Source organism: Oncorhynchus tshawytscha, linkage group LG10 (assembly GCF_018296145.1).
Source record: "Oncorhynchus tshawytscha isolate Ot180627B linkage group LG10, Otsh_v2.0, whole genome shotgun sequence".
Taxonomy (NCBI): domain Eukaryota; kingdom Metazoa; phylum Chordata; class Actinopteri; order Salmoniformes; family Salmonidae; genus Oncorhynchus; species Oncorhynchus tshawytscha.
This window is the reverse complement of record NC_056438.1, coordinates 9,541,858-9,564,746: the sequence shown is the minus strand read 5'-3', so window position 1 is coordinate 9,564,746 and position 22,889 is coordinate 9,541,858. Positions and strand designations below refer to the sequence as shown.

The 22,889-nt window shown below is 43.5% G+C and overlaps 3 protein-coding genes and 2 non-coding genes across 5 annotated transcripts; 3 read left to right on the top strand and 2 right to left on the bottom strand.

Annotated features, from left to right (window-relative positions):
• The first annotated feature begins 392 nt into the window (after positions 1-392).
• Positions 393-9,687, top strand: LOC112264918 (piggyBac transposable element-derived protein 4). Its single transcript, XM_024441838.2, has 6 exons — positions 393-537; positions 4,302-4,351; positions 4,603-5,369; positions 5,704-8,109; positions 8,788-8,846; positions 9,251-9,687. Exons 3-4 carry the CDS (start codon positions 5,185-5,187, stop codon positions 7,487-7,489), a joined length of 1,971 nt encoding a protein of 656 aa, XP_024297606.1. The 5' UTR covers positions 393-537; positions 4,302-4,351; positions 4,603-5,184; the 3' UTR covers positions 7,490-8,109; positions 8,788-8,846; positions 9,251-9,687.
• LOC112266231 lies at positions 4,164-4,227 on the top strand. Its single transcript, XR_002955884.1, has one exon. It is a non-coding gene; the product is annotated as a small nucleolar RNA SNORD29 (small nucleolar RNA).
• LOC112266235 lies at positions 8,882-8,951 on the top strand. The gene has a single exon (XR_002955888.2). It is a non-coding gene; the product is annotated as a small nucleolar RNA SNORD31 (small nucleolar RNA).
• A 2,891-nt stretch (positions 9,688-12,578) lies between the features above and the next one.
• Positions 12,579-15,867, bottom strand: LOC112264917 (histone H3.v1-like). The gene is made up of 2 exons (XM_024441836.2): positions 15,698-15,867; positions 12,579-14,991 (listed from the first exon to the last, which is right to left on the bottom strand). The coding sequence occupies exons 1-2, from the start codon at positions 15,753-15,755 to the stop codon at positions 12,821-12,823; spliced, it is 2,229 nt and encodes a 742-aa protein (XP_024297604.2). The 5' UTR covers positions 15,756-15,867; the 3' UTR covers positions 12,579-12,820.
• Positions 15,868-17,129: 1,262 nt separating this feature from the next.
• sb:cb1058 (uncharacterized protein LOC394209 homolog) lies at positions 17,130-22,057 on the bottom strand. Its single transcript, XM_024441843.2, has 3 exons — positions 21,760-22,057; positions 19,534-20,367; positions 17,130-18,195 (listed from the first exon to the last, which is right to left on the bottom strand). The coding sequence occupies exons 2-3, from the start codon at positions 20,260-20,262 to the stop codon at positions 18,055-18,057; spliced, it is 870 nt and encodes a 289-aa protein (XP_024297611.1). The 5' UTR covers positions 20,263-20,367; positions 21,760-22,057; the 3' UTR covers positions 17,130-18,054.
• Between the last annotated feature and the right edge of the window lie 832 nt (positions 22,058-22,889).

Sequence of the window (22,889 nt, the reverse complement as noted above, 5' to 3'; positions counted from 1 at the left end):
GGATAAACTCATTGTGAAGGTGGATTTTGTGGCATTTATAGCCACAGTGATTAATTGTACAGGACAAGTTTCCAAGAAGCTGGATATCATATATTTTGCATCCGAGAAGATTTTGAAGAAGCACGATAACAAGGACTTATGTCACCAGAAATGTCCTTTCCTTACAGGAGGCTTCTGGGGATGTGTTGGACCTGATTAGAATTAGGTTTTTTACAGAGAAGCAGGTTGATTTTATTTAGTTAATTTCTTTGTTGGTAGTTTGTATGATATTTTATTTTTACCCAAATGTTTTAGTTTTTTGGGATCCGTATTATCCACCGGCACAGTAGGTGGCGGAATGCACATTTAATTGTTGCGAACGCCATTATACCATAGAAGAAGAAGTAGGAGACTGGACAGCGACATCAACAGCTGGTTATTCATGGATTTTCATTCACGTGAGAGAGAGAGAGTTGTTGGAGTTTCTCCTCAGTGTGTTTAAACTTTCATTTACTCCTTTCAAGATGCCGTTGACTCGGTAGAGAATATGCATCTCAGGTAAGCTGCATATTACTGAAATGTCTGCCATGCATGGTACAATGACTCACATTTGCGGCAGTAAAACGATGCAAGCGAGCGTTAGTTTGCCAACTGGCCAGTTTGGTTTTTTTTGTTATCACCTGGTTTACCACGTGTCATGTTGGTGTTAGCTAGTAGGCTAGCTCCCCAGTTATTAGTGACTGCACCATCACTCTCTTAACGAATCAGCCTTTGAAGAAGAAACGTACCAGATTCTGAGTATTTGAGTAGCATTTGGCCCCTAATTCGACTCGTTGCTGCGCTAATGGTACCCTATTCTCAATAGTGTATCACTGATTAGCATTGATCTGCTCAAAAGTAGTAACGTCAAACGGTATTGGAAATAAGGTTCCATTAGCGACGCTACCGATATCGGGTTGTATATGCCTGCACGTTGTCTGTGCCCAATGTTTGTACCATGCTCTTGTTTTAGGTCTCTTTATGTAGTGGTGTGGCCAGTGTTGCCAACTAATTTTCAGGGTAACTTGCTAGAGGCAGGGTCATGTGACGCAGAATACACAATCTTACTGGAATTGATTTTACATTTTGTTCAGGTACAGACTCACTCTTTCCTGTACTTCTGGCTGTACAATTTTGATTGAGACATGTTGATTTATGTAAGTTCTGTTCAAGATCAAACATTCGTGACCAACTATATTCATTGGGTTTGTCTCGTCGAACCCGTACTACTGATGCTGCAGTCAGCCAACAATGATTTTCAATTTTACTGAAATTGCAGCTGCTTCTGCACGAGCTGAACGCCTGCTGGTGACGTCACTCACAATGCACTTCTGCAGCCGGGCGCGTGTGTTGTGACTGAGAATCGTTTTTGTGACATTTAGAGGGAAAATGTGTGCATTTTAGCTTTGAGTCACTTCAAAAGTTGCTAAAAGTTTCAAATACATTTTAAAAAGTAGCTAAATGTGTTGCTAGGTGATGATTGGGGGGAAAGTTGCTAAATCTAGCAACAAAATTGCTTGGTTGTTATCACTGGGTGTGGTGTTGTCTTATTAAAAAATAAAATAAAAAAAACAATCCCAGCTCCCCTCCCCAGGAGGCTTTTTGGTAGGCCATCATAGTAAATACGAGTTTGTTCTTAACTGACTTGCCTAGGTAAATAAAATGAACATTGCTCTGGTCAAAAGTTGTAAGGTAAACTAACTATTTTAGCGCCCAGAAAACGTAATACTTTCAGATCAACTGTAATATCAATACCATTTGTAAAGCGCCATTTCTCCCCTTTCCAACAAAATGATGAGCCCTTCATGATGCCCATCTCTGCTTGATTCAAGAAGGCAATGAGCTCTGCCGGGTCTCTTTAAAAATAGCGGGTGGGGAAGTTAAACCGGCTGCGCCATCGCTCATAAATGTATTTTGTCCCCCCACACCACGTGATCACTACACGCAGATTAAAATATCAAAACAAACTCTGAACCAATTAGATTAATTTGGGGACAGGTCGAAAAGCATGAAACATGCACTTGCTAGCTAATTTGTTCTTTTTAACTAGCTTGCTGTTGCTAACCCATTTGTCCTGGGATATAAACATTGAGTTGTTATTCTACCTGAAATGCACAAGGTCCTCCCTCTACTCTGACAATTAATCTACACATAAAACGGTCAACCGAATCGTTTCAAGTCACCTCTCCTCCTTCCAGGCTTTTTCATATTTGAACTTATACGGTGATTGGCATCTAAACTTCCATAATGTTACCACGACAACCAGCAACACAGCTCGTCTTTCAATCACCCACGTGGGTTTAACCAATGAGGAAATGGCAGGTAGGTACCTGCTTCTATAAACCAATGAGGAGATGGGAGAGGCGGGACTTGCAGGGTGTCTGCGTCAGAAATAGGAATGACATCTATTTGAGCCCTTGGCAACGCAGAAGCTCATTGACGTGCGTGAGCAGTGTGGGTGCAATAATTGAATAACATACATTTTGGAATCTATTTTGCAACACTCACACGTGACACGAGCGGTGTAGTCAGGGTATGATGGTGAGAAGAGATGTCATGTGGGGAAACTTCATTTTTCACTCGACCTGTCCAACTTTAATCACCTTATCGCCTTTAAAATGTAATTAAATCCCTATAAAGAGTTGAAATAATGTGTCATTACATGCCTATTTGAAGGTTTGTTGAATTAGTTTTTTTACGGCGGTGCTAAAGTGATCTTCAGAAGTAAACAGCGTCTTTTGAGAGTCATGCTAGCTTGCAGCGATGATGCAAAAAATGACTAGGTATCCCCCCCTTATCCTGTCCCTTTCTTGTTTTTAAATGGTGAAGGTGGAGAGAGGCTGTAAGACAGAATGAGTTGCTTTATGCGTGCTGTACGTTACGCCATGACACGTCACGATATAACATACATCGTCGGAGGGGGTCAGTCCCCCCCCCATCTTTTCTCCAATACTATAGAGCCAGTACCATGTCAATCAACTCTTGAATAGAAATGTAGTTCACAACCCAGATTGTGATGTCAACAGTCACATTCGTTTTCTTTGCATCCTCGTTTGAATGTCGCGGTTGCGCACGTTTGTACGTAATGGGGTTAGCGTTCGTTACACGGTATTGGAAATAAGGTTCTGTTAGCGATGATACCAATATCGGGTTCTATATGCCCGCACGTTGCCTGTTCATAAATGGACCTCTGTAATTTTCCTCCTGGCTGTGTCCTGCTTCTCAGCCCTTCACCTTCAAGGGATACTTCAGGATTTTGGCAGAGGCCTTAATCTACTTCCCAAATCAGTGGATACAATTTGTGTCCATTTATGAGAGAAGTTAAAGGTAGTTTCATAAGCGAATATTAACTAGCATTAGCGCAGCTATGAAGTATGTGGTTGTCAGCTAGCATGCTAGAACATACCTATAGACTTCCAGTCATTGTGCTAGCTTTAGTTAGCATTGGCTTGCAAAACTACATTTAATTTACCTCATACTGGACTCTGACATAAGGTCCTCTGCCCAAAATCCCTAAGTATGTCTTTGTGCACTTGGCAAACGGTCATGGATTCACAGCTAAATGGGGAAGTGCCCTTTGAGGTGGACGTTCAGGATGTGGTAACTGACCCATAAGTGACTGTCTGTAAATGATGATCCTCAAAGACAAGAATATGTCGGATAAATATATATCTTTTTGTGAAGATAATCTTTGATCTGGTGGGCTTTATTTAAGAACCTTCTATCCTCGCATAGAAGCCAAACTATGACGTTATTTTATTATTCTCTTTATAGAATACCTGATTCCAGACCGCGAGACTGATGCGCTTTGTGAAAATCCCGGTTGGTGTAATGTTAAGACACTGACATAATTTGAAATAGTACCCCACTTCCCTTTATAGTGCCCTACCTTAGACCAGGACCCATGCACTATAAAGGGAATAGGGGGTGACTTTGGATGCAGACTCTTTCACCTTTTGGCTGGTCAACTGTACAAGATGACTTCTTGGAATGACTGTTTAGTTTCTATGGCTACCGTGATGTGCTACAGTCCCAATGATGATTAACTTCGCTCACTTTGAAACGACATGAACTACTGAGTGACTGTAGCTAATGTGGGTTGAGTGACATGACTCCGTGGAACCAGTCACTTGAAGATGCTACAGTCCCAATGATGACAATCTTAGCTCACTTTGAACCGATGTGAATCGACATGAACTGCTGAGTGACTGTATATAGTGCTGCAGTTAGTCATCGATTCCTCAATCGTCACACTAATAAAATGTTTGCCTTTCATTCTTCAGGGTCTGAGTGCTGTGGTCAGTGGAATTGCAGTGTGGACTCCAACATACTGGTAAGTTGTGGATCTGAAACTGTCCCAAATGGCACCCTCTATAGTGCACTACTTTTGACCAGAGCTTTAAGGGCCCTAGTCAGTTGTAGTGCACTAGAAAGGGAGGTCTTTCCCAGAATAACAATTGTTCTCTGCAACCACATGATAAACCTTTTTAGAATCTCGTTTGTCTGAATTCCTGTTGATGTTAAATAACCTGACACCCTGCAGAGGAGTCTAGTTAAATGTCCTCTTTATTTTATTTTTTACAGTTGACTGTCCTGAAACAAGATGGCTGTTCTGGGCTGCTTTTAAACCTCTACAGGATCAGTGTCCTGAAACCTGGACAGCTGCTGCTCAGTATGTGACCTAGAAAGGCTTTCGAAATAACAGCCAACTTTTCCGGGACATCGACATGTCTTCTATCGTCAGAAAGCTTACATGTTTGTTACAGCGGGACAAAATACCATGCTATTGTTTGGATAGCGCACAACAACACACTTATCAATGCAACTTGTTTTGATACATTCCCTTCAGACATATTGGCTACACATGTCAATTAGCCTCATGAAGGTAAGCTGTCGTTAGGCACCAATGAGACCAGCGGTGTTCACTTGATTGACAGAGTCTTGGTCCAAGGACCACCTATCATTTTGAAAGCGGTCTAGCTAGATAGCCAATGAGCTGGGCTTTCCAGCGGAATGTGAACGTCTTTTGTACTGCAAACAACCATCATGCTGCTGTGGGCAACAGTGTTCATTCTCTGGTGAAAGCAAACAGGACTCACGGTAGTTAATCATACTCAGTGGTTTGTTCTCTTCTGCAAACTTTTCTCAAAACTAAAAAAAGAAAACATGGCTACTACTAGTGGAAAAGCTACATCGAAGTCCAAGTTTACAAATAATTTGGATGAGAACATTGTGGAAATTGACTGGGAGAGTGACACAGAACTAATGGATGAGGACTCCATGAGTGAGTCCAGTTTTGATTCCAGTGAAGAAGAAATGTTTTTGGAAGGAGAGGATCCCCTTTTGGATCAGTAAGTAAAATAGGTTTTTGCATCTCATGCTAATGCAGCTGTTTAAATGGTTGCATATTCATTTGAGATATTTCTATATAGCTATATAGATCTGAGGCATACAATGTATTAGCATAGCCTCTGTGTATTTTCTGCTGGCTATGACATGCTATTGTTTTTCAATGTCTTATTGCCTATTGGTCCACATGTTTCATTAGTGATTGTGTTCCCCAAACTCTACATAATATAGATGAGTGTTGTGCATTTGATGTGTTGATGCAGTGTTCACTCCCTGAAAATAAGTCACAGGAAACTTGAGTTCTAAACATGTTTTTATATTTTTCATCCTTAATAGAGGTAGAGACTCTGATGACCTCTGGGAGCCATCTCCAAAGATACCACATTCAAGTCCATCCCACACTCCTTCAAACGTAGGAACTGGTTCCTCCAGTCTGACCCCTGCTGCTGTCGCTGGCTCCACACCCACCCGGCCATCTAGAGGTGTTATGAGTCCAGACCAGAAGCGGAGGAGGGCCGGTGTACCAGCGGCAACTACAACCGAGGGAGAGGACCGTTGGCGCACTGTGCTAGAGGATGATGTGGAGCCACGTCGACCAATATTTCGACCTAAAAGGCAGCCAGGACCTCAGCTGGACATGACTGGAAAGTACAGCCCCCTTAATCTTTTCCAGATGTTTTTCTCCTTGTCAGTTCTTGATTCGCTTGTGTCTAACACCAACAAGTATGGGGCTAAGAAGCAAGCAGGCAAGAAAGAGGCCTGGAAGCCCATTTCCATCCAAGACATGTACTGTTACATCTCACTGGTCATTTATATGGGGCTTGTGAAGTTGAAAACCCTGAAGGACTACTGGAGAAGCTCAAGACTCTACCAACTGCCTTTCCCCACAACTATCATGTCTTGTAAGAGGTTTCTGACTGTCTCGCGAGCGCTTCATATCAGTGACCCACAAGCTGATGACAACAATGACAGGAAGAAGGGCACAGCAGGCTTTGATAGGCTCTTCAAAATCAAACCTCTCTACTCCAGCATTGTTGAGGCCTGCAAGACCCATTTTCAGCCTTCCCAGAACCTGTCCATAGATGAGAGGATGGTAGCCTCAAAGGCCAGAATTGGCATCAAACAATATATGCCTAACAAGCCAACAAGATGGGGTTACAAACTGTTTGTTTTGGCAGATTCTGCGTGTGCCTACACTTGGAATTTCTTTGTTTATGAGGGGAAGTCCATCTCGGCCACCGGTATGGGACTTGGTTATGATTCCGTTATGAAATTATTGGAGTTTCCACTGCTTGGGAAGGGCTACAAACTGTTCGTGGATAACTTTTACACAAGCCCGACTCTGTTTACAGACCTGAGGAAGCTGAATGTATGGTCTTGTGGCACCATTCGTCCCAACGGAGAGGGTTTTCCCAAAACAAAGGTGAACGACATGCCTAAGAGGGCTGAACGGGGGACCATACGATGGATTCGGAAAGATGACCTGCTCTTTGTAAAGTGGATGGATGCCAGAGAGGTGGTCATGTGCTCCAGTATCCACAAATCGTACAGCGGCGATCACATCCGCAGGCGTGTGAAGGACACTAATGGGACATGGACCAAGAAAGATGTCCCCGTTCCAGCTGCTGTGAAGGATTACAACAAGAGCATGGGAGGTGTGGACCTGTCAGACGCGCTGATAGGCTACTATAATGTTCTCCACAAGACAATGAAATGGTACAAGACATTGTTCTATCACTTCATCGACATTGCTGTGGTGAATGCATTCATCCTCCAGAAGGAAATGGCCAAGAGCTGTGGAAAGACCCCCATGACACAGCTAGCCTTCAGAGAGCTGCTCATCCAGGAGCTTGCTGACTATGGCACAAAGACCACTGCAGCACCTTCTGTCCCCTCTACCTCTGTCCCCTCTTCTCCTGCCTCCAGTGATGTTCACCTGCCAAAATACATCAGTGCAGACCTGAATGTGCCTCAGGGCCAAAAGGGCACAGTAGGGAGGCGTCGTTGTACTATGTGCCACAGGAAATCTCCCATCACCTGCACTACTTGCGCTGTTACCCTCTGCTTTACAACAGAGAGAAACTGCTATGGGCCTTGGCATCAGCAGCTCAATCAGGTGTAGAGGACTGTGGGTGTTCTAAATACTCTCGTTGTAAATAGTTGTTTTGTTTTCTCCCTTTGTGGTGTGAACACTTCTGACATTAGATCAGTGTTGGCTGCTAACTTGGCCGTTTTATCTTAAATCGTTCACTTCTGTGTTTTGGGAGGCATTGGATCAGCGTTCTCCTTGCGTCTCCTGTTTAGTAACTTTTATGTAGGGATGCTAATGATCCATTACGTTTGACATTCCTGGGAGTGTGTTAACTTTATTATTGAAGTATTTTAATATGTTCTCTATAGGTATGTACTTTAAAATGGACCAATTTGGCCACTTGGGTACATTTGGTAAAACTCGTGAGGGACATCTGGGAAACTTCATACCAAATATTATGTAGTTCTCTCCGTCCCTCTGCTGAACATGATGAATATTCTCTTTGGAATGTCGTTCGTCTGAACTCCTGTTGAGAAAAGGAATAGCTGACTTCAGCAGAGGGCTACGTAACCTGTCATAAAGGCTACATATGTTGTCTAACCCCCTTGTGCCATCATATCTGGTCCCCACCAAGACCTTATCTTGAAGCTTTTGTCTTAGGTTTCCTCTGTATTGTGGCTGAACAGGAAGCCGTGATTCCAACTAGAATGGTGAGTTTTGGTTATCATGGGAAATGAATCTCTAGTCATTAGATAAGAAACAGATCCTCTGCCTTATCCACAAGCTATAACCAGTCTAGTGTTATAACTCACTGCAAACGAGAGGGAACAGTTGAGGTTTGGTAGTTGTGGTGACTCTGGCTCTTATTGATGACACACGCACCGTCGACGACAGAACCTGCGATGGTGGACCCACTGGCGTTGCCAGGGCAACAACGGGACAGCTGGTTGGGGTTACCAACTGTCTGATGGGACCAGAGACTCACACAAAATGGCTGTTGGCTTTGCATTGTTGATCCAAAATGGCTGCTATTTGGTTTAATATCAAGAAGTATGAAATGCTAGTAGCAGCACAAATCATTGGGATGGATGGGCCACTCAGGATGTAGTCAGTTTATATAGTCTTGCGTTACCATCAATCGTTTAAGCAGGATTGAAGTTAGAATACTGTCTTCCAAATAACTATATTCTTGTCTTGATGTACGGGGCCCTTGTCAACACTTTCCCATATTTAGTCTCTCGGGTGATTGTGCTGGTCTAGGATCAGTGGTCTTTTAGTTAGTCGTGTTCCCTCCCCAGCTGATTGGTTAGTCCTCTGATCTATCAGACAATAAAGCAGTCTTTAATGTAGTGCTGTTCAGCATGTTTATTTAGACTCCCCTCCTTCAGGTCCTGATGGTGGTACCAGACTGGTCACTAGAAGATGCCTGTTACTGAACTACCTCAAGGTGTGTGTGATCGACTTGACTTCTGTCCTTTATCATGTAGAAGTGATGATTTCCTGTTACCGCCCCAGTCTGATGTTAAGCTGACTGATTGGTTACTGAACTGATCTATACTCTAGAGCAGTGTTTTGCAATCCTGGTTCTTGGGACAGATGTAAGGCTTCGTTTAGACTGACAGCTCAATTCTGATCTTTCATCTTTCTTGAATAATCAGACCCTAATGTTATTGGTGAAACTCTGTTTCTGAAATACTCTGGGATACCACCTAAGCCTAGTTCTTGGGGGGGGGAAACACTTGTTGCCAGTTTTGTGTCCCCAGGAGTAGAATTCACTGCTATAGACTGATCTCATGTCTGACTACAAGGTCTTACAATGTCACTTCATGGTTTCCTACTTTCTCCCTCTAGGTTTCTGCCCCCCTGGTTGAGGTCCTGGTGTCTGCAGGGTTTGGAAAGGTGTGACTTTAGACGGAATCTTAAGGCTCCTTCCACATGAAGCATTCTGGAATGTTGTAAATGATGAATTTGTGTCTCAAAGTCAGGTGGCAATCCTGTCCTTTGCTCTGGGCTGGATCAAGGTCTGGCCTCCCATCGGTTCTCCTGTGGGTTGGGCAGACACTGACAAGCCTACTCTTATGGTTGGGGCAGGGGTAAGGTGGGCTGCCTGCCTGGAGGGAGGGTGTCTGGGTGGGGGCTTGACCATGGACCGATGGCTACAATGACTGAACCTGGGTTCTGATCTGGTTTCAGAATGTTCTGGATGTAGTCTAGTAATCTTTACCACTATGGGGTAGTGGGTGGGTGTTTACCACTATGGGGTAGTGGGTGGGTGTTTACCACTATGGGGTAGTGGGTGGGTGTTTACCACTATGGGGTAGTGGGTGGGTGTTTACCACTATGGGGTAGTGGGTGGGTGTCTTGTATACTGTTTAATCCTGGACTTGGTCTGCATTACACATGTGGTGCCGATTTAAAAAAATAAATAAATAATAATAATAATAATATGTATGCATATGTGTTTTCTTTTTAGTGTAAATTGGCTTTTAGGAGATATTTTAGCAATAAGTCCTGGGGGGGGGGGTGGTATATGGCCAATATATCACGGCTAAGGGTTGTTTATGTAAAAGGATCAGTGTAAATTATTAAAAGTGGTCATTTTGCATCGTGTTGTATGGCTTTTTAAACTTTGAAATCATTTTTGATTGGAAAATCTAAGTAATTTGTGGGCTGCCTATCCTTCAACCCTACAATGATTTTGAGGGGACTTTATCATGAATAATTGGGATGGAGGGAGACTGCAATACCATACTGGAGAATTGGGATGGAGGGAGACTGCAATACCATACTGGAGAATTGGGATGGAGGGGACACTGCAATACCATACAGGTGAATTGGGATGGAGGGGACACTGCAATACCATACAGGTGAATTGGGATGGAGGGGACACTACAATACCATACAGGTGAATTGGGATGGAGGGAGACTGTAATACCATACAGGAGAATTGGGATGGAGGGACACTGCAATACCATACTGGAGAATTGGGATGGAGGGGACACTGCAATACCATACAGGTGAATTGGGATGGAGGGAGACTGCAATACCATACAGGAGAATTGGGATGGAGGGACACTGCAATACCATACAGGAGAATTGGGATGGAGGGACACTGCAATACCATACAGGAGAATTGGGATGGAGGGACACTGTAATACCATACTGGAGAATTGGGATGGAGGGAGACTGCAATACCATACAGGTGAATTGGGATGGAGGGACACTGCAATACCATACTGGAGAATTGGGATGGAGGGAGACTGCAATACCATACAGGAGAATTGGGATGGAGGGACACTGCAATACCATACTGGAGAATTGGGATGGAGGGAGACTGCAATACCATACAGGAGAATTGGGATGGAGGGACACTGCAATACCATACTGGAGAATTGGGATGGAGGGACACTGCAATACCATACAGGTGAATTGGGATGGAGGGAGACTGCAATACCATACAGGAGAATTGGGATGGAGGGACACTGCAATACCATACAGGAGAATTGGGATGGAGGGACACTGCAATACCATACAGGAGAATTGGGATGGAGGGACACTGTAATTCCATACTGGAGAATTGGGATGGAGGGACACTGTAATACCATACTGGAGAATTGGGATGGAGGGGACACTGCAATACCATACTGGAGAATTGGGATGGAGGGAGACTGCAATACCATACTGGTGAATTGGGATGGAGGGGACACTGCAATACCATACTGGAGAATTGGGATGGAGGGAGACTGCAATACCATACTGGTGAATTGGGATGGAGGGGACACTGCAATACCATACTGGAGAATTGGGATGGAGGGGAGACTGCAATACCATACTGGAGAATTGGGATGGAGGGGACACTGCAATACCATACTGGTGAATTGGGATGGAGGGGACACTGCAATACCATACAGGTGAATTGGGATGGAGGGGACACTGCAATACCATACTGGAGAATTGGGATGGAGGGGACACTGCAATACCATACTGGAGAATTGGGATGGAGGGGACACTGCAATACCATACTGGAGAATTGGGATGGAGGGGACACTGCAATACCATACTGGAGAATTGGGATGGAGGGGACACTGCAATACCATACTGGAGAATTGGGATGGAGGGGACACTGCAATACCATACTGGAGAATTGGGATGGAGGGGACACTGCAATACCATACAGGAGAATTGGGATGGAGGGGACACTGCAATACCATACTGGAGAATTGGGATGGAGGGGACACTGCAATACCATACAGGTGAATTGGGATGGAGGGAGACTGCAATACCATACTGGAGAATTGGGATGGAGGGGACACTGCAATACCATACAGGAGAATTGGGATGGAGGGGACACTGCAATACCATACTGGAGAATTGGGATGGAGGGAGACTGCAATACCATACTTCATCTGCTGGAGAGGCGCTGTGAACATGGATACATGGCTTCTACTATCTTAGTTGGAGAAAGGTACAGGACTATAGCATTCCTTCATGTTTTTTTGATTTCCCAAGGACAACTCCTGTTAAAATATAACTTAGCTTATACATTACATTTCCTTTTTGTTGTCCGGTATTACTGCCATATATTTTTTACTTGTCTCAGACGTCCGATGTTGATTTGGTTTGTCTTCATCTGTAATCTGATAAGTGAAGTGATTCGTAGGCCCAGTCATTCAGTGTGGTTTCAGAGGCTACAGTTCAGATTGTTAACCTGCCTGTTCCCAGATCTGTTTATGCTGTCATGTCAACAACTCCTTGCCTTGCCAAACAGGATAGCACAAACAGGTCTGGGACCAGGCTAACACATTGTAGCTAAAGATTTGTTCTACAGTATATAGGCCTACGTCTAGCCATATACAATGTGTAACTGTGGTGTATACTGTTAAGTTAATTACTTCATGTTTCGGTGAGCATTCATTGCTTTTCATTATATAGTGGGAAAGGAGTGCTCATCTCAATATGATCTCCTGAATAAATGAAGGATAAATACAATAGCATAACTTCTCCCTATGGTATGTGTGTTGTTGTAAACCTGATGACCAATACAGGACATTTCATTGAAACACTTCCTACATATAACCAGTAGATGGTGGTAGAGACTATGCTTGTTCTGTTTAATCAATGGGAGCAGCAGGCATGCTGCACAACACAGTTCAGACAAAGACCAACACAACACTATTGAGGACTATTTATTTAAAATATACATATTGTAGTGTACAACAACATAGTGGACATGCACGAACATTAAACCCCCAAACTACTGCATCCATGTCAACATCTAAAAAAAACAATACAAATATTAATATCTCTTATCTTTCATTAATCCCCTCAGAACTGTTCCCCCTCAAAAAATATTCCCCTCAAAAAATGTTCCCCTCAGATTTGGTTCCCCTCAAAATTTCCCGGTCCCAGAGATCCGTAGTTCTAATACCTGCGCATCCATGGAAACCGAGGCCACAACGAGCGGCCCCTGTTCCACAATGACACGGGCTTCTTTGCAGCATCAGACGCTTTCTGGTCCTTCTCTTCCTCTTTGGCTTCCAGACTGCTGGTGGTGGAGGGTAGGGCCTTGCTGGGAGAACATGCAGTCCCACATCGGCTCTCTCCTGTGGGTTCCTCAAGCACGGCGGTGGGGGTGGTACTCACAACAATCCTTTCGCTGGTACGGTTGGTGGGGGTCAGAGTAGTGGTGGTGATGTTGTCACTGTAGTCAGATAGAACAATGACTGTGTAGTTACCATGGACAGAGCTGACTGTGCTTTCAGCAGAAGGTACCATGGAGATGCTGCTGCTGTTTCCCTGAACAATCCTACTAACTTCAGTTGGGACTTCAATGTCTGCTGTGCTGTTACCCTGGTTACCTGTCGTACTGACTTCAGCCGAGCCCCAATCATAGTCAGTGTTGTCAATGGTGGTGGTGGGATGGTGACTGGCACTGGAGGTGGTGTTATCACAGCTACAGCTGCTACAATTGTTCTCTCCGCTCCTATTCTCCTCCTCTTCCTCCAACCCAGAGCCTAGTACCTCTAGTTCAGCATCATCAGCAGATTGGAGGTGGTCACTGTCAGGTTCAAGAGGAGAGGTGGAGGATGAAGAGTGGGCATATTTTTCACTGCTGGCTACATTCATATAGTGGTTAGAGTAACTAGGTTCAGAATCAATATAGTCAATGTAGTTCAGCACAACAGTTGACTTTGTGGTGCTTTCATTAGGATCCACAGACTCCAAGGAAGGATACCCAATCATAGGAGCCGCAATAGGAAGCACTTCCTGGTTCTCATTCTCGCCACTCTGCTCCACGCTGGTACTAGTAACCGTAGGTGATGTTCCTTCGTCTCCGCTGGTAACAGTACTCTGGTAGTCATTGGTCGCTTCGATGGAATCTTCATATTCAGTGTAGCCAATGGCGGAAGAGGAAAGGGTAACGGCTTCCTGACTTTCATTGTGAGCTTCTTCTTTTATAAAGTACAATTTGTCGCTGAAGCCACTAATAGCAACTGAGGATGAGTAGTTGGCCTCAGCGCTAACATTATAGTGACCTGTTATCACAGAGCCATTAGCCTCAGCACTAACATTATAGTGACCTGTTATCACAGAGCCATTAGCCTCAGCGCTAACATTATAGTCACCTGTTATCACATAAGCATGATTAATATTGTCGATCAGGGGGTCTGAGAGTGAAGCATCCTGAGTAGTATTAAGATGGCCACTGGCTTCTTCCTCCTCTTCTTCCCACTCTACCTCCTCCTCTTCTTCCCGCTCTACCTCCTCCTCTTCTTCCCGCTCTTCCTCCTCCTCCAGGCCCAGCATCAAGTCTGTGTTCGGTTCAGCCTGCGCTGCCGTCTCAGTAACTATTGCACTAGTATCTACTGTGACAGTAACGTTAGTGTTGTTACGATGTAAACTAAGACTAGTGTTGCCAAGGTCATCGGTGACCGAGACAGAATCTATCCGATGAGTGTAGAAGTCAATGATGTCAGGGGCTGACATAGGATCAACGTGATCGGCTAACGGATCACTTGTTTCCAGCACCACCACAGATCCATTCGGATGAGGACAGTCCTCCAAAGTCACAGAGAGATCTTCAGTGTGGCCACTAGCATTGCTCTGGCTAATGTTGGTTCCAACAAGAGAGTTGTTTAGCTCAGAATAAGAAACAACAGAAGAAGAGGAAGGTGTAACATTACTGCTGTTATTCCAACCACTAGCGGTCGCCATTTTAGTTTCGTTGTCTATCCGTTCAGTGTAGCCAATATCGTGAGCTGATGATGATGATGTTCGATCATTGAAAAGTTGACTGGCATTCCGGCTGGCATTGAATTTGAGACCACCACTTGGAGAAGTTGTGGATATTGAGTCAAAGTGGTCAGTATTGCTAATGGTTGAAAATCCAGATAGATTAATAATATCTTGATGGGATGGTGTGTTGTGCTGATCTTTGAATGCTGGTGTAGGATTGTGGTGAATTTGGTTCAGAAGATTTGATGGGGAAGGAGGGAGGACATCTTGGCTTGTTGAGAGGTCTCCCTGTGGCTCCAATGTGTAGGCAGCAGGGATGAGGGGTGTTGCTGGGAATGGGATGTACCTCAGTGACCCTACAGGAGAGGAGGGGAGAAACAATGACTGTACTGTAGTGGGCTGGTTTGGATGTGACTGAGAATCATAATCTTGAGAACCATACTCTGACTAGGCAAGAATACAGAATATATGGCTAAGCATGGCTAAATTGTGGCTAAGCATAGCATAGCTACATGCTTAGCAACTACAACACGTTTTATTTAACTAGGTAAGTCAGTTAAGAACAAATTCTTATTTACAATGACTGCATACCAAAAGTCAAAGGGCCTCTTGCGGGGACGGGGCTGGGATTAATAATTTTAAAAAATAATTTAAAAAAGAAAAGAAACATCAATGACAATGATCTACATCTGATATAGTAGACAACGTTAACGTTACATCATTGACACACCATAGACTATTGTTTGTGAGCGTTGACCCACAATATATTATTAGCTATAATGTGTTTGAGTGATTCTTTATAGAGCGGTGTTTGTGTAATATTTTATGGCCAGTTGAAGCATCATAATTTACACACAATTCAATTGCAATAATAACTGGTATTGTCTTCGAGCTAATCTGACAGCTCTCTTTTTCAAACAATCACAGCTAAAGTTACGCGTTCGTCCTTGCTAGCCTGAGTGTGACACTTAGCATAGCTATAGCTATCAAAGAACCAGTAGCTATGCTAACGTTACATTAGCAAATGTTGCTAGCCAATTCATTATTAACCAAGTTATTTACCTTCATCAAATAGCAATAAGAGGACGCAGAGTATCAAATGACGACGGCAACTCATCATCGCTGGTTCAAATCAACAGAGATATTATTATTATTATTAGCAGAATTTGTTAAAAAAATAATAATAATAACAATAATTATCAACTGAAACAGTTTAGCTACTGCATCATTTTCTCGATGGAAAATACTTTTTATTTGAATATACCAATGAGATCAAAGAAATATAACATTGTGCATTTTTATTGGTTACTTCAAAAGATTCCAAATACTGTAGTAACAGTCGCTAGGCGCTGTCGACAAACGTTCTGTCTGTCGCGACATGGCTGGTACACTGGTGTAGTGTATTGTGTTTGGGAGAAAATGGGGGTTTCATATTAGCAGTAACGGCAAAAAGTTATTGTGAAAATAAGGTAAATTGCAGTAACCTAACATACTGCTTTATAACTTGGTTTTAACCGGCCCTTGGCTGTAGTTAATTCCTTTTACCTTGATATCATATCATTGTATTCTGATAGTGATACAATCAAACCTGTATGACACTGACTGACAGCTACACACACCTACATTGCTAATCTAGGGATACAACATCATGTCACAGCATTGCCGGGTGGAAAGGATGGTTGAATTTGCACTGAAACGCAGACATCCAGACACTGGTAATAACTAGCTAGCTAAGTAGATCTGAAAACACAATTAATTAGCTAGCGACCATAGACTAACAATGCCACCGGCTCCCATAAGAGGAGATCTGCAATTGATCTGCAATCTATTAGCCCAATAATGAATTATATCCTGAAATGTCATTTTATGGTTTCTTTGAATCAGTACACCACACACACAACCAGTGACAGCCATCTAGCTGGAGCTGACCAAAATGTAAAACAACCTACCTAAATTAGCAATATATTTGTGCTACCTGCTCCCACAAAAGGCGATCATCAATGTATACTAGCTTCAATCTATTATCCCTATAATTTTATTCCGACATTTTATTCGGACATTCAATGTGTTTTTGAATCAGTAACGTTACACCACACACACGATCGATAGCCAGCTGACAGTCAATTAGACGCGCCATTAATTCACCCTGGTGTGCCAGAGGCTAACGCTAATGAGCAGTTACCGCCTTTTGCCTCTGTAGGGCAGTATACAGCTGACAGTCAATTAGACCCGCACCCCATACAGAGGGTGCGTTCGTTAATTCACCCTGGATGCCAGAGGCTAACGCTAATGAGCAGTTACCGCCTTTTGCCTCTGTAGGGCAGTATACAGCTGACAGTCAATTAGACCCGCACCCCATACAGAGGGTGCGTTCGTTAATTCACCCTGGATGCCAGAGGCTAAAGCTAATGAGCAGTTACCGCCTTTTGCCTCTGTAGGGCAGTATACAGCTGACCAAAAATGTTATTTTCTTAGAAGGATGAAGAACAAAATATATTTGAGAAATTATATTTATTTAAGGACAAAGGCTACAAAGATGGCACAAGTAATACAAAGCATTGATTTTTAAACTAAATATAACAATTTCATTCAAGTCATTCAAGTGCAACACAGAAGAAAAACAATTTCTCCAGCAGCTCAGTATAGCTCTCATATAATTCTGAGCTTGACTTCAATGCTGCAAGAGAGAGATGTTATGTTGTGATTTAAGCCAATAATTAAAAATAAATAAACTCTTTGGTAAGATATTATTGAGAGAGATTACACAGAAAAGTGTGAAAACTGATCATATAGTAAATAAATTAACATGAATAAATAATGTATGTTGTGTGTGTTGTGTGCAACCTCCTTTTAGACAAAGTCAGAGGACCAAAGTTTGAGACCGTTTTTTTTTCGTACCCTCATGTCCCCCATGGTTAGTTCATTTCATGGTATGAAAACATTCTCCTTTTATGAAACAAACATAACACACTTGGGGTACATTCAATAGGTACATGGATAGTGAAACATATGTCTCCCTCAGGTTGCACAACACTGAAACCACCCTGCAGATGGTCCTCCAGAGAGGTATGAACACTTCACCCTGTGAGGAAGTATTAAACCCATTCCCTATTTCGTGCACTAGTACAATAGTGTGCTATTTTGGAATTCAGAATAAGAATGAGTTAAACTTTGTGTACTTCCTGGTGTTAATCGGGTGCTGTTCATATTGATCATTGATAAACCCGTATGTACTAGATCAATATCACTGATTGATTAATCAACTGAACCATACATTGAGGTGAACACAGGTCATTTGCGTTGAGAACACAAACAGAACCCTCTCCAAGCCAGCCTCAATCTCAAATTACAATATGGGCGTTACATAACCTGATTGGAACAATTGCAGTTTACAGATTAGATGAACAGGTTTGTGAATCCTATCTGTATTCTGCTAATGCTGAGGAATGGTGCATCTCCCTTGATGGGGGTGATGATGATGATGAGTCAGGTGTGAGCGTCACGCTGTACAGGTTAGTGACGAAGGTCTCCCACCCTCGTCGGAACGCTCGGTCGAAAGTCTTGAAGGGGATAGAATGAATAATCAATACAGGTGACCAAGAAAACATGGTTTGATTGATATTGATTAAAAAAACATTGTTAACAAATGTGTTCACACAAGAAAACATTTCAATTGGAACATGATCCAGTCGAGACCAGAACAAGATAACTTGGGACGTCCCAGTTTGTGTGTTCAGAGTGGATGCGTATCATTATTCCTTTGATGTAGTTATATGTTGTGTTCATCCTGGTCTCTTTCTTATGACATGACCCCTGACCTCTGTGTAATCAGGAAGAAATATTGGCCTGGTGGTTTCTGGGAAGGAGCGAGGGATGATCGCTAGTGCCTTCAAACAATGATCTGTGGTCAGATAGTAAGGCACAGGAATGACACCTGTGTGTGCGTGTTTGTTCTCCCCGCTGATGGAGAAGAAAGAGAAAGACAGACAGGGGGAGGAGAAAGGCCAGGGTTGTTCCTAAATAATGTGTGAGGAGATGTGGAGGGAGGGGGGGAGGAGATGTAAAGGAAGTGGGGATGAGAGGGAGAAGAGTGGGAGGAAGGGGGAAGAGAGGAGGATGAGAAAGGCAGATGATAAAGAGAGAGACAGATCAACAGGCAGACAGGAGGGAGGGAACATTTCCCAATGTGGAGTAGGAGAGGTAAGGGGGATGGATTCATAAAGCAAACAGACAACATGTTAGGTTTAGGGAGGGGAGGGGAAGAGAGGAGAGGGTCGCAGGTGGGGAGAACAGGTGTGTCACCTGATACTAGCTGAAGAGTTGTCCAGGGACTATTATAATAGTGATAATGTTACTATAGCTATAATATTACTATTGCGATAATGTTACTATAGCTATAATATTACTATTGCGATAATGTTACTATAGCTATAATATCTGTTTTTGTTTTTGGCACAATAGGTCTAACGATCAACTGAATAAAATAAGAAATAGATTTTCAAAATGGCCTACAGAGTTAATTTAGCATTTGGGCTCATGGGGTGGTTGACGTAAACAGATCAGCCATTGGACTCTGACCAGAGCGTTAATGATATGGGCATAGAGGGTCATATAAATGTTTCCATAAATAACTAATTACTGGCTGCTATTCTTGGAATGTAACTGTGGAACGTGGAACCTGGAACTTTAACCCATTGTTCCTCCCTCTAGGAGAATTCCACAGGGAGGGGAGGGGAGAATGTGTTAAGTAATCTGTGTCCTGTCCTCTGTTAAAATGGAACTAGGTAAGAAGGGTAAACCTGGATATTACTGCTGCTGCTACAACATTAACAAGTGGAGGTTTTCCAAGGGTACCTGGAAGGCAAAACACACACTACCATCCTCTCTCGTTCTCTCACCTTGCGGTAGTTCTTCAGCGTGCTCCTCTTCCTCATCACCTTCATCTCCTCCTCCTTCTCTTCTTCCCTCCCTCTCTTATTGTCCTTTATCAGAACCTGGTCATCCTCTTCTTCTCTGCTCGCAAAGTGGACCAGCGTCCTCTCCTCTTCTATTCTCTCTTTCTCCCTCTGTCCTTCTTCAGTCTCTACCCTCACCTCCACCTCCAGGACCTCCAGGACAGGGGTCTGCGTCTCCATCTCCGTACCCAGGATCGGGCCCTCCTCCCTGGGGGAGACCGTCAGAGGCTCGGCCCCCTGTTTCTTCCCGGTGCTCCTCCCCCAGCGGCTCCTTCTCACTTCCACCGCAGTGACCTCCAGGACAGGGGCCTCCATCTCTGTACCCAGGATCTGTTCCCCCTCCCTGGGGGAGATCGCCTGGGGTTTGGCCTTCCTGGAGCTTCTTCTCCAGCGGGAGCTGAGCCGGCTGGGTTTCCTTCGGAGGAGAGTGGTGTCGTCATCTTCCATCATTCCCTCGTTGAAGTCAAACACCCCAGGCTCTCCCCGGTCCGTCTCTCCCCCCGTAGAGAGCTCTGTGGCTGGGCACGATCCCCCCCAGTCCCCCTCTCTCCCCTGCTCCTCCTCCTCTCCTCCCATCTCGGGCTCATCCAGGCGACCGTAGAACCCAGAACTCTTGTCCAAGTACTTTGGAGACCTGACGGAACCGTTTCTGGGACTCTTTCCGATCGCCATCTTTTCTTTTTTTATTCTCTCCTTCTCTTCTCTTTCTTTTGTTTCTCTCCTTCTCTTCTCCTTTGCGATGCAATATATCTCTCTGTTGTTTTTATGTCTTTAAAGCTGGGCGAGAGAAAGGGGGGAGAGAGAAAGGGGGGAGAGAGAAAGGGATTCATGTCTTAATGCAGCTCTTCCAGATAGATGATCTCATTCTCTGTACTATAGAATTGTATAGACAGTTTACACACACACACACACACACACACACACACACACACACACACACACACACACACACACACACACACACACACACACACACACACACACACACACACACACACACACACACACACACACACACACACACACACACACACACACACACACACACACACACCAGAGGTTGTGGACGGGGTGGTTTTTGATTCAGTATGAAATAAGACAGAAAGAAGCATTGTGCTAGATGAGATACAACAGTAATGTGGCAGATAATATTTATCTGTTTTTATCTGTCACTCCATCTCTCTCTGTCGCATCATCTCATCTGGGTGACAGAGAGTTCACTGTGTGTGTCTGTGTGCCGCCTCTGTGTGTTCAATTTATGACGGAGATAACAGGGACTCCTGGTTCCAGACTCACTCAGACTTTGACTCTTCGCTCTCGAGTTGGAGCCTCAAACACTGCCAGCTTCCACGCACCCTATTTCCTAGGTAGTGCACTGCTTTTAATGGGCCCTGCTCAAAAGTAATGCACTAAACAGGGAATCTGGTGCCATTTGGAACGTAGACCTATGAGTCACATCATGACTATCTCTATGACAACAGGTTATAACTGTATGTCTGTCCGTATACATCTGTCTGTATATATCTGTCCGTATATATCTGTCCGTATATATCTGTCTGTATATCTATGTCTGTATATCTATGTCTGTATATCTATGTCAATGTTAATTAACTCAGACTGTTGTCAAACCATTTCATATGAAAACTCATAGACACGTAAAACAGTATCTAAACGTTTCCGTCTGTCTCACTAACTATAACATGTGAACCATGTGATTGGTAATTAACATTGACATAGATATACAAACTATGTGATTGGTTATTAACATTGACATAGATATACGGACAGATAGATATACACATGAAAACTCATAGACATGTAAAACAGTATCTAAACGTTTCCGTCTGTTTCACTAACTATAACATGTGAACCATGTGATTGGTTATTAACATTGACATAGATATACGATTGGTTAGAGATTTACAAATGCTTGTCTGGTTAGAAAATCTTCTTTGGATTTTTGTTAAATTCGCTAATATTGGTTTTAACATGGAGGTAAATCAGATCTCCAAAGGAATACTCAGTAAGACAACGTAACAGCATTTCTACATAACTAACATACTATAGTAAATACTGGAAAGTACAGAGTGAGAGAGATGAAAGAGAGAGAATGATGGAAAGAAAGACAGAAAGAGAGAAGGAGAGATGAGACAGCGCTCTCTCTCTTACCTGCTGTGTCTCTGTGTTCCTGGGTGATCTTCTCTATGTGTTCTGAGTGCCTGTTGCTTTGGGAACTCTTCTCATATCTCCTCCGTCACACACCCTGCCTGAACTTGCTGTCACCAGAGAAAAGAAGAAAAAAACCACCCACACCATCTCTCTGACACTCACAAGCCTGATGGAGGACTGGTTGACGTACACACTGACACAAACACAGATAGATAGGGAATATAAGAGATAACTACATTATGGCCCTTTGGTCAAAAAATAATGCACTGTGTAGGAATGTATCCACTGACACACATAGATACCCAGTACTGTTGTTAGTTCTGAACAATCATGACGATCATACTAACTGTTACACGGAACACCCTGACTAGATGTCTTACATAATCAACATGTTCTCTTGAGATATATAGTACCACACATAACTAGATTGATGGTATAGCAACTGTTGTTACACTGTACTAATTGGTATATCTAACTTACTCGTGTGAACGTGGTCGTCTCAGCACTCAAAACTAAAATCAGGCACATGAGACTATTGTATACACATAAACAGATTAAGATGTATAGCAACTAGAAATCTGTTTGGTCTGTTGTGAGGGTCAGTTTGGTCTGTTGTGAGGGGTAGTTTGGTCTGTTGTGATGGTCAGTTTGGTCTGTTGTGAGGGTCAGTTGTGACGGTTAGTTTGGTCTGTTGTGAGGGTCAGTTTGGTCTGTTGTGAGGGTTGGTTTGGTCTGTTGTGAGGGTCAGTTGGGACAGTTAGTTTGGTCTGTTGTGAGGGTCAGTTTGGTCTGTTGCGAGGGTCAGTTTGGTCTGTTGTGAGGGTCAGTTGTGACGGTTAGTTTGGTCTGCTGTGAGGGTCAGTTTGGTCTGTTGTGAGGGTCGGTTTGTTTGGTCTGTTGTGAGGGTCAGTTTGGTCTGTGTGAGGGTCAGTTTGGTCTGTTGTGAGGGTCAGTTTGGTCTGTGTGAGGGTCAGTTTGGTCTGTGTGAGGGTCAGTTTGGTCTGTGTGAGGGTCAGTTTGGTCTGTTGTGAGGGTCAGTTTGGTCTGTGTGAGGGTCAGTTGTGACAGTTAGTTTGGTCAGTTGTGAGGGTTAGTTTGGTCTGTTGTGAGGGTCAGTTTGGTCTGTTGAG

What these genes read in the sequence shown, in the direction of transcription:
- LOC112264918 (XM_024441838.2), top strand. Translation starts at nt 5,185, where the DNA reads ATGGCTACTACTAGTGGAAAAGCTACATCGAAGTCCAAGTTTACAAAT. An exon ending in GAGGATCCCCTTTTGGATCA is followed by an intron (nt 5,370 to 5,703) that starts GTAAGTAAAATA and finishes CATCCTTAATAG; the next exon opens with AGGTAGAGACTCTGATGACC.
- LOC112264917 (XM_024441836.2), bottom strand. Translation starts at nt 15,755, where the DNA reads ATGATGAGTTGCCGTCGTCATTTGATACTCTGCGTCCTCTTATTGCTA. An exon ending in CTTATTGCTATTTGATGAAG is followed by an intron (nt 14,992 to 15,697) that starts GTAAATAACTTG and finishes CCTCTCCTGTAG; the next exon opens with GGTCACTGAGGTACATCCCA.
- sb:cb1058 (XM_024441843.2), bottom strand. Translation starts at nt 20,262, where the DNA reads ATGGCGATCGGAAAGAGTCCCAGAAACGGTTCCGTCAGGTCTCCAAAG. An exon ending in CGCTGAAGAACTACCGCAAG is followed by an intron (nt 18,196 to 19,533) that starts GTGAGAGAACGA and finishes ATCCCCTTCAAG; the next exon opens with ACTTTCGACCGAGCGTTCCG.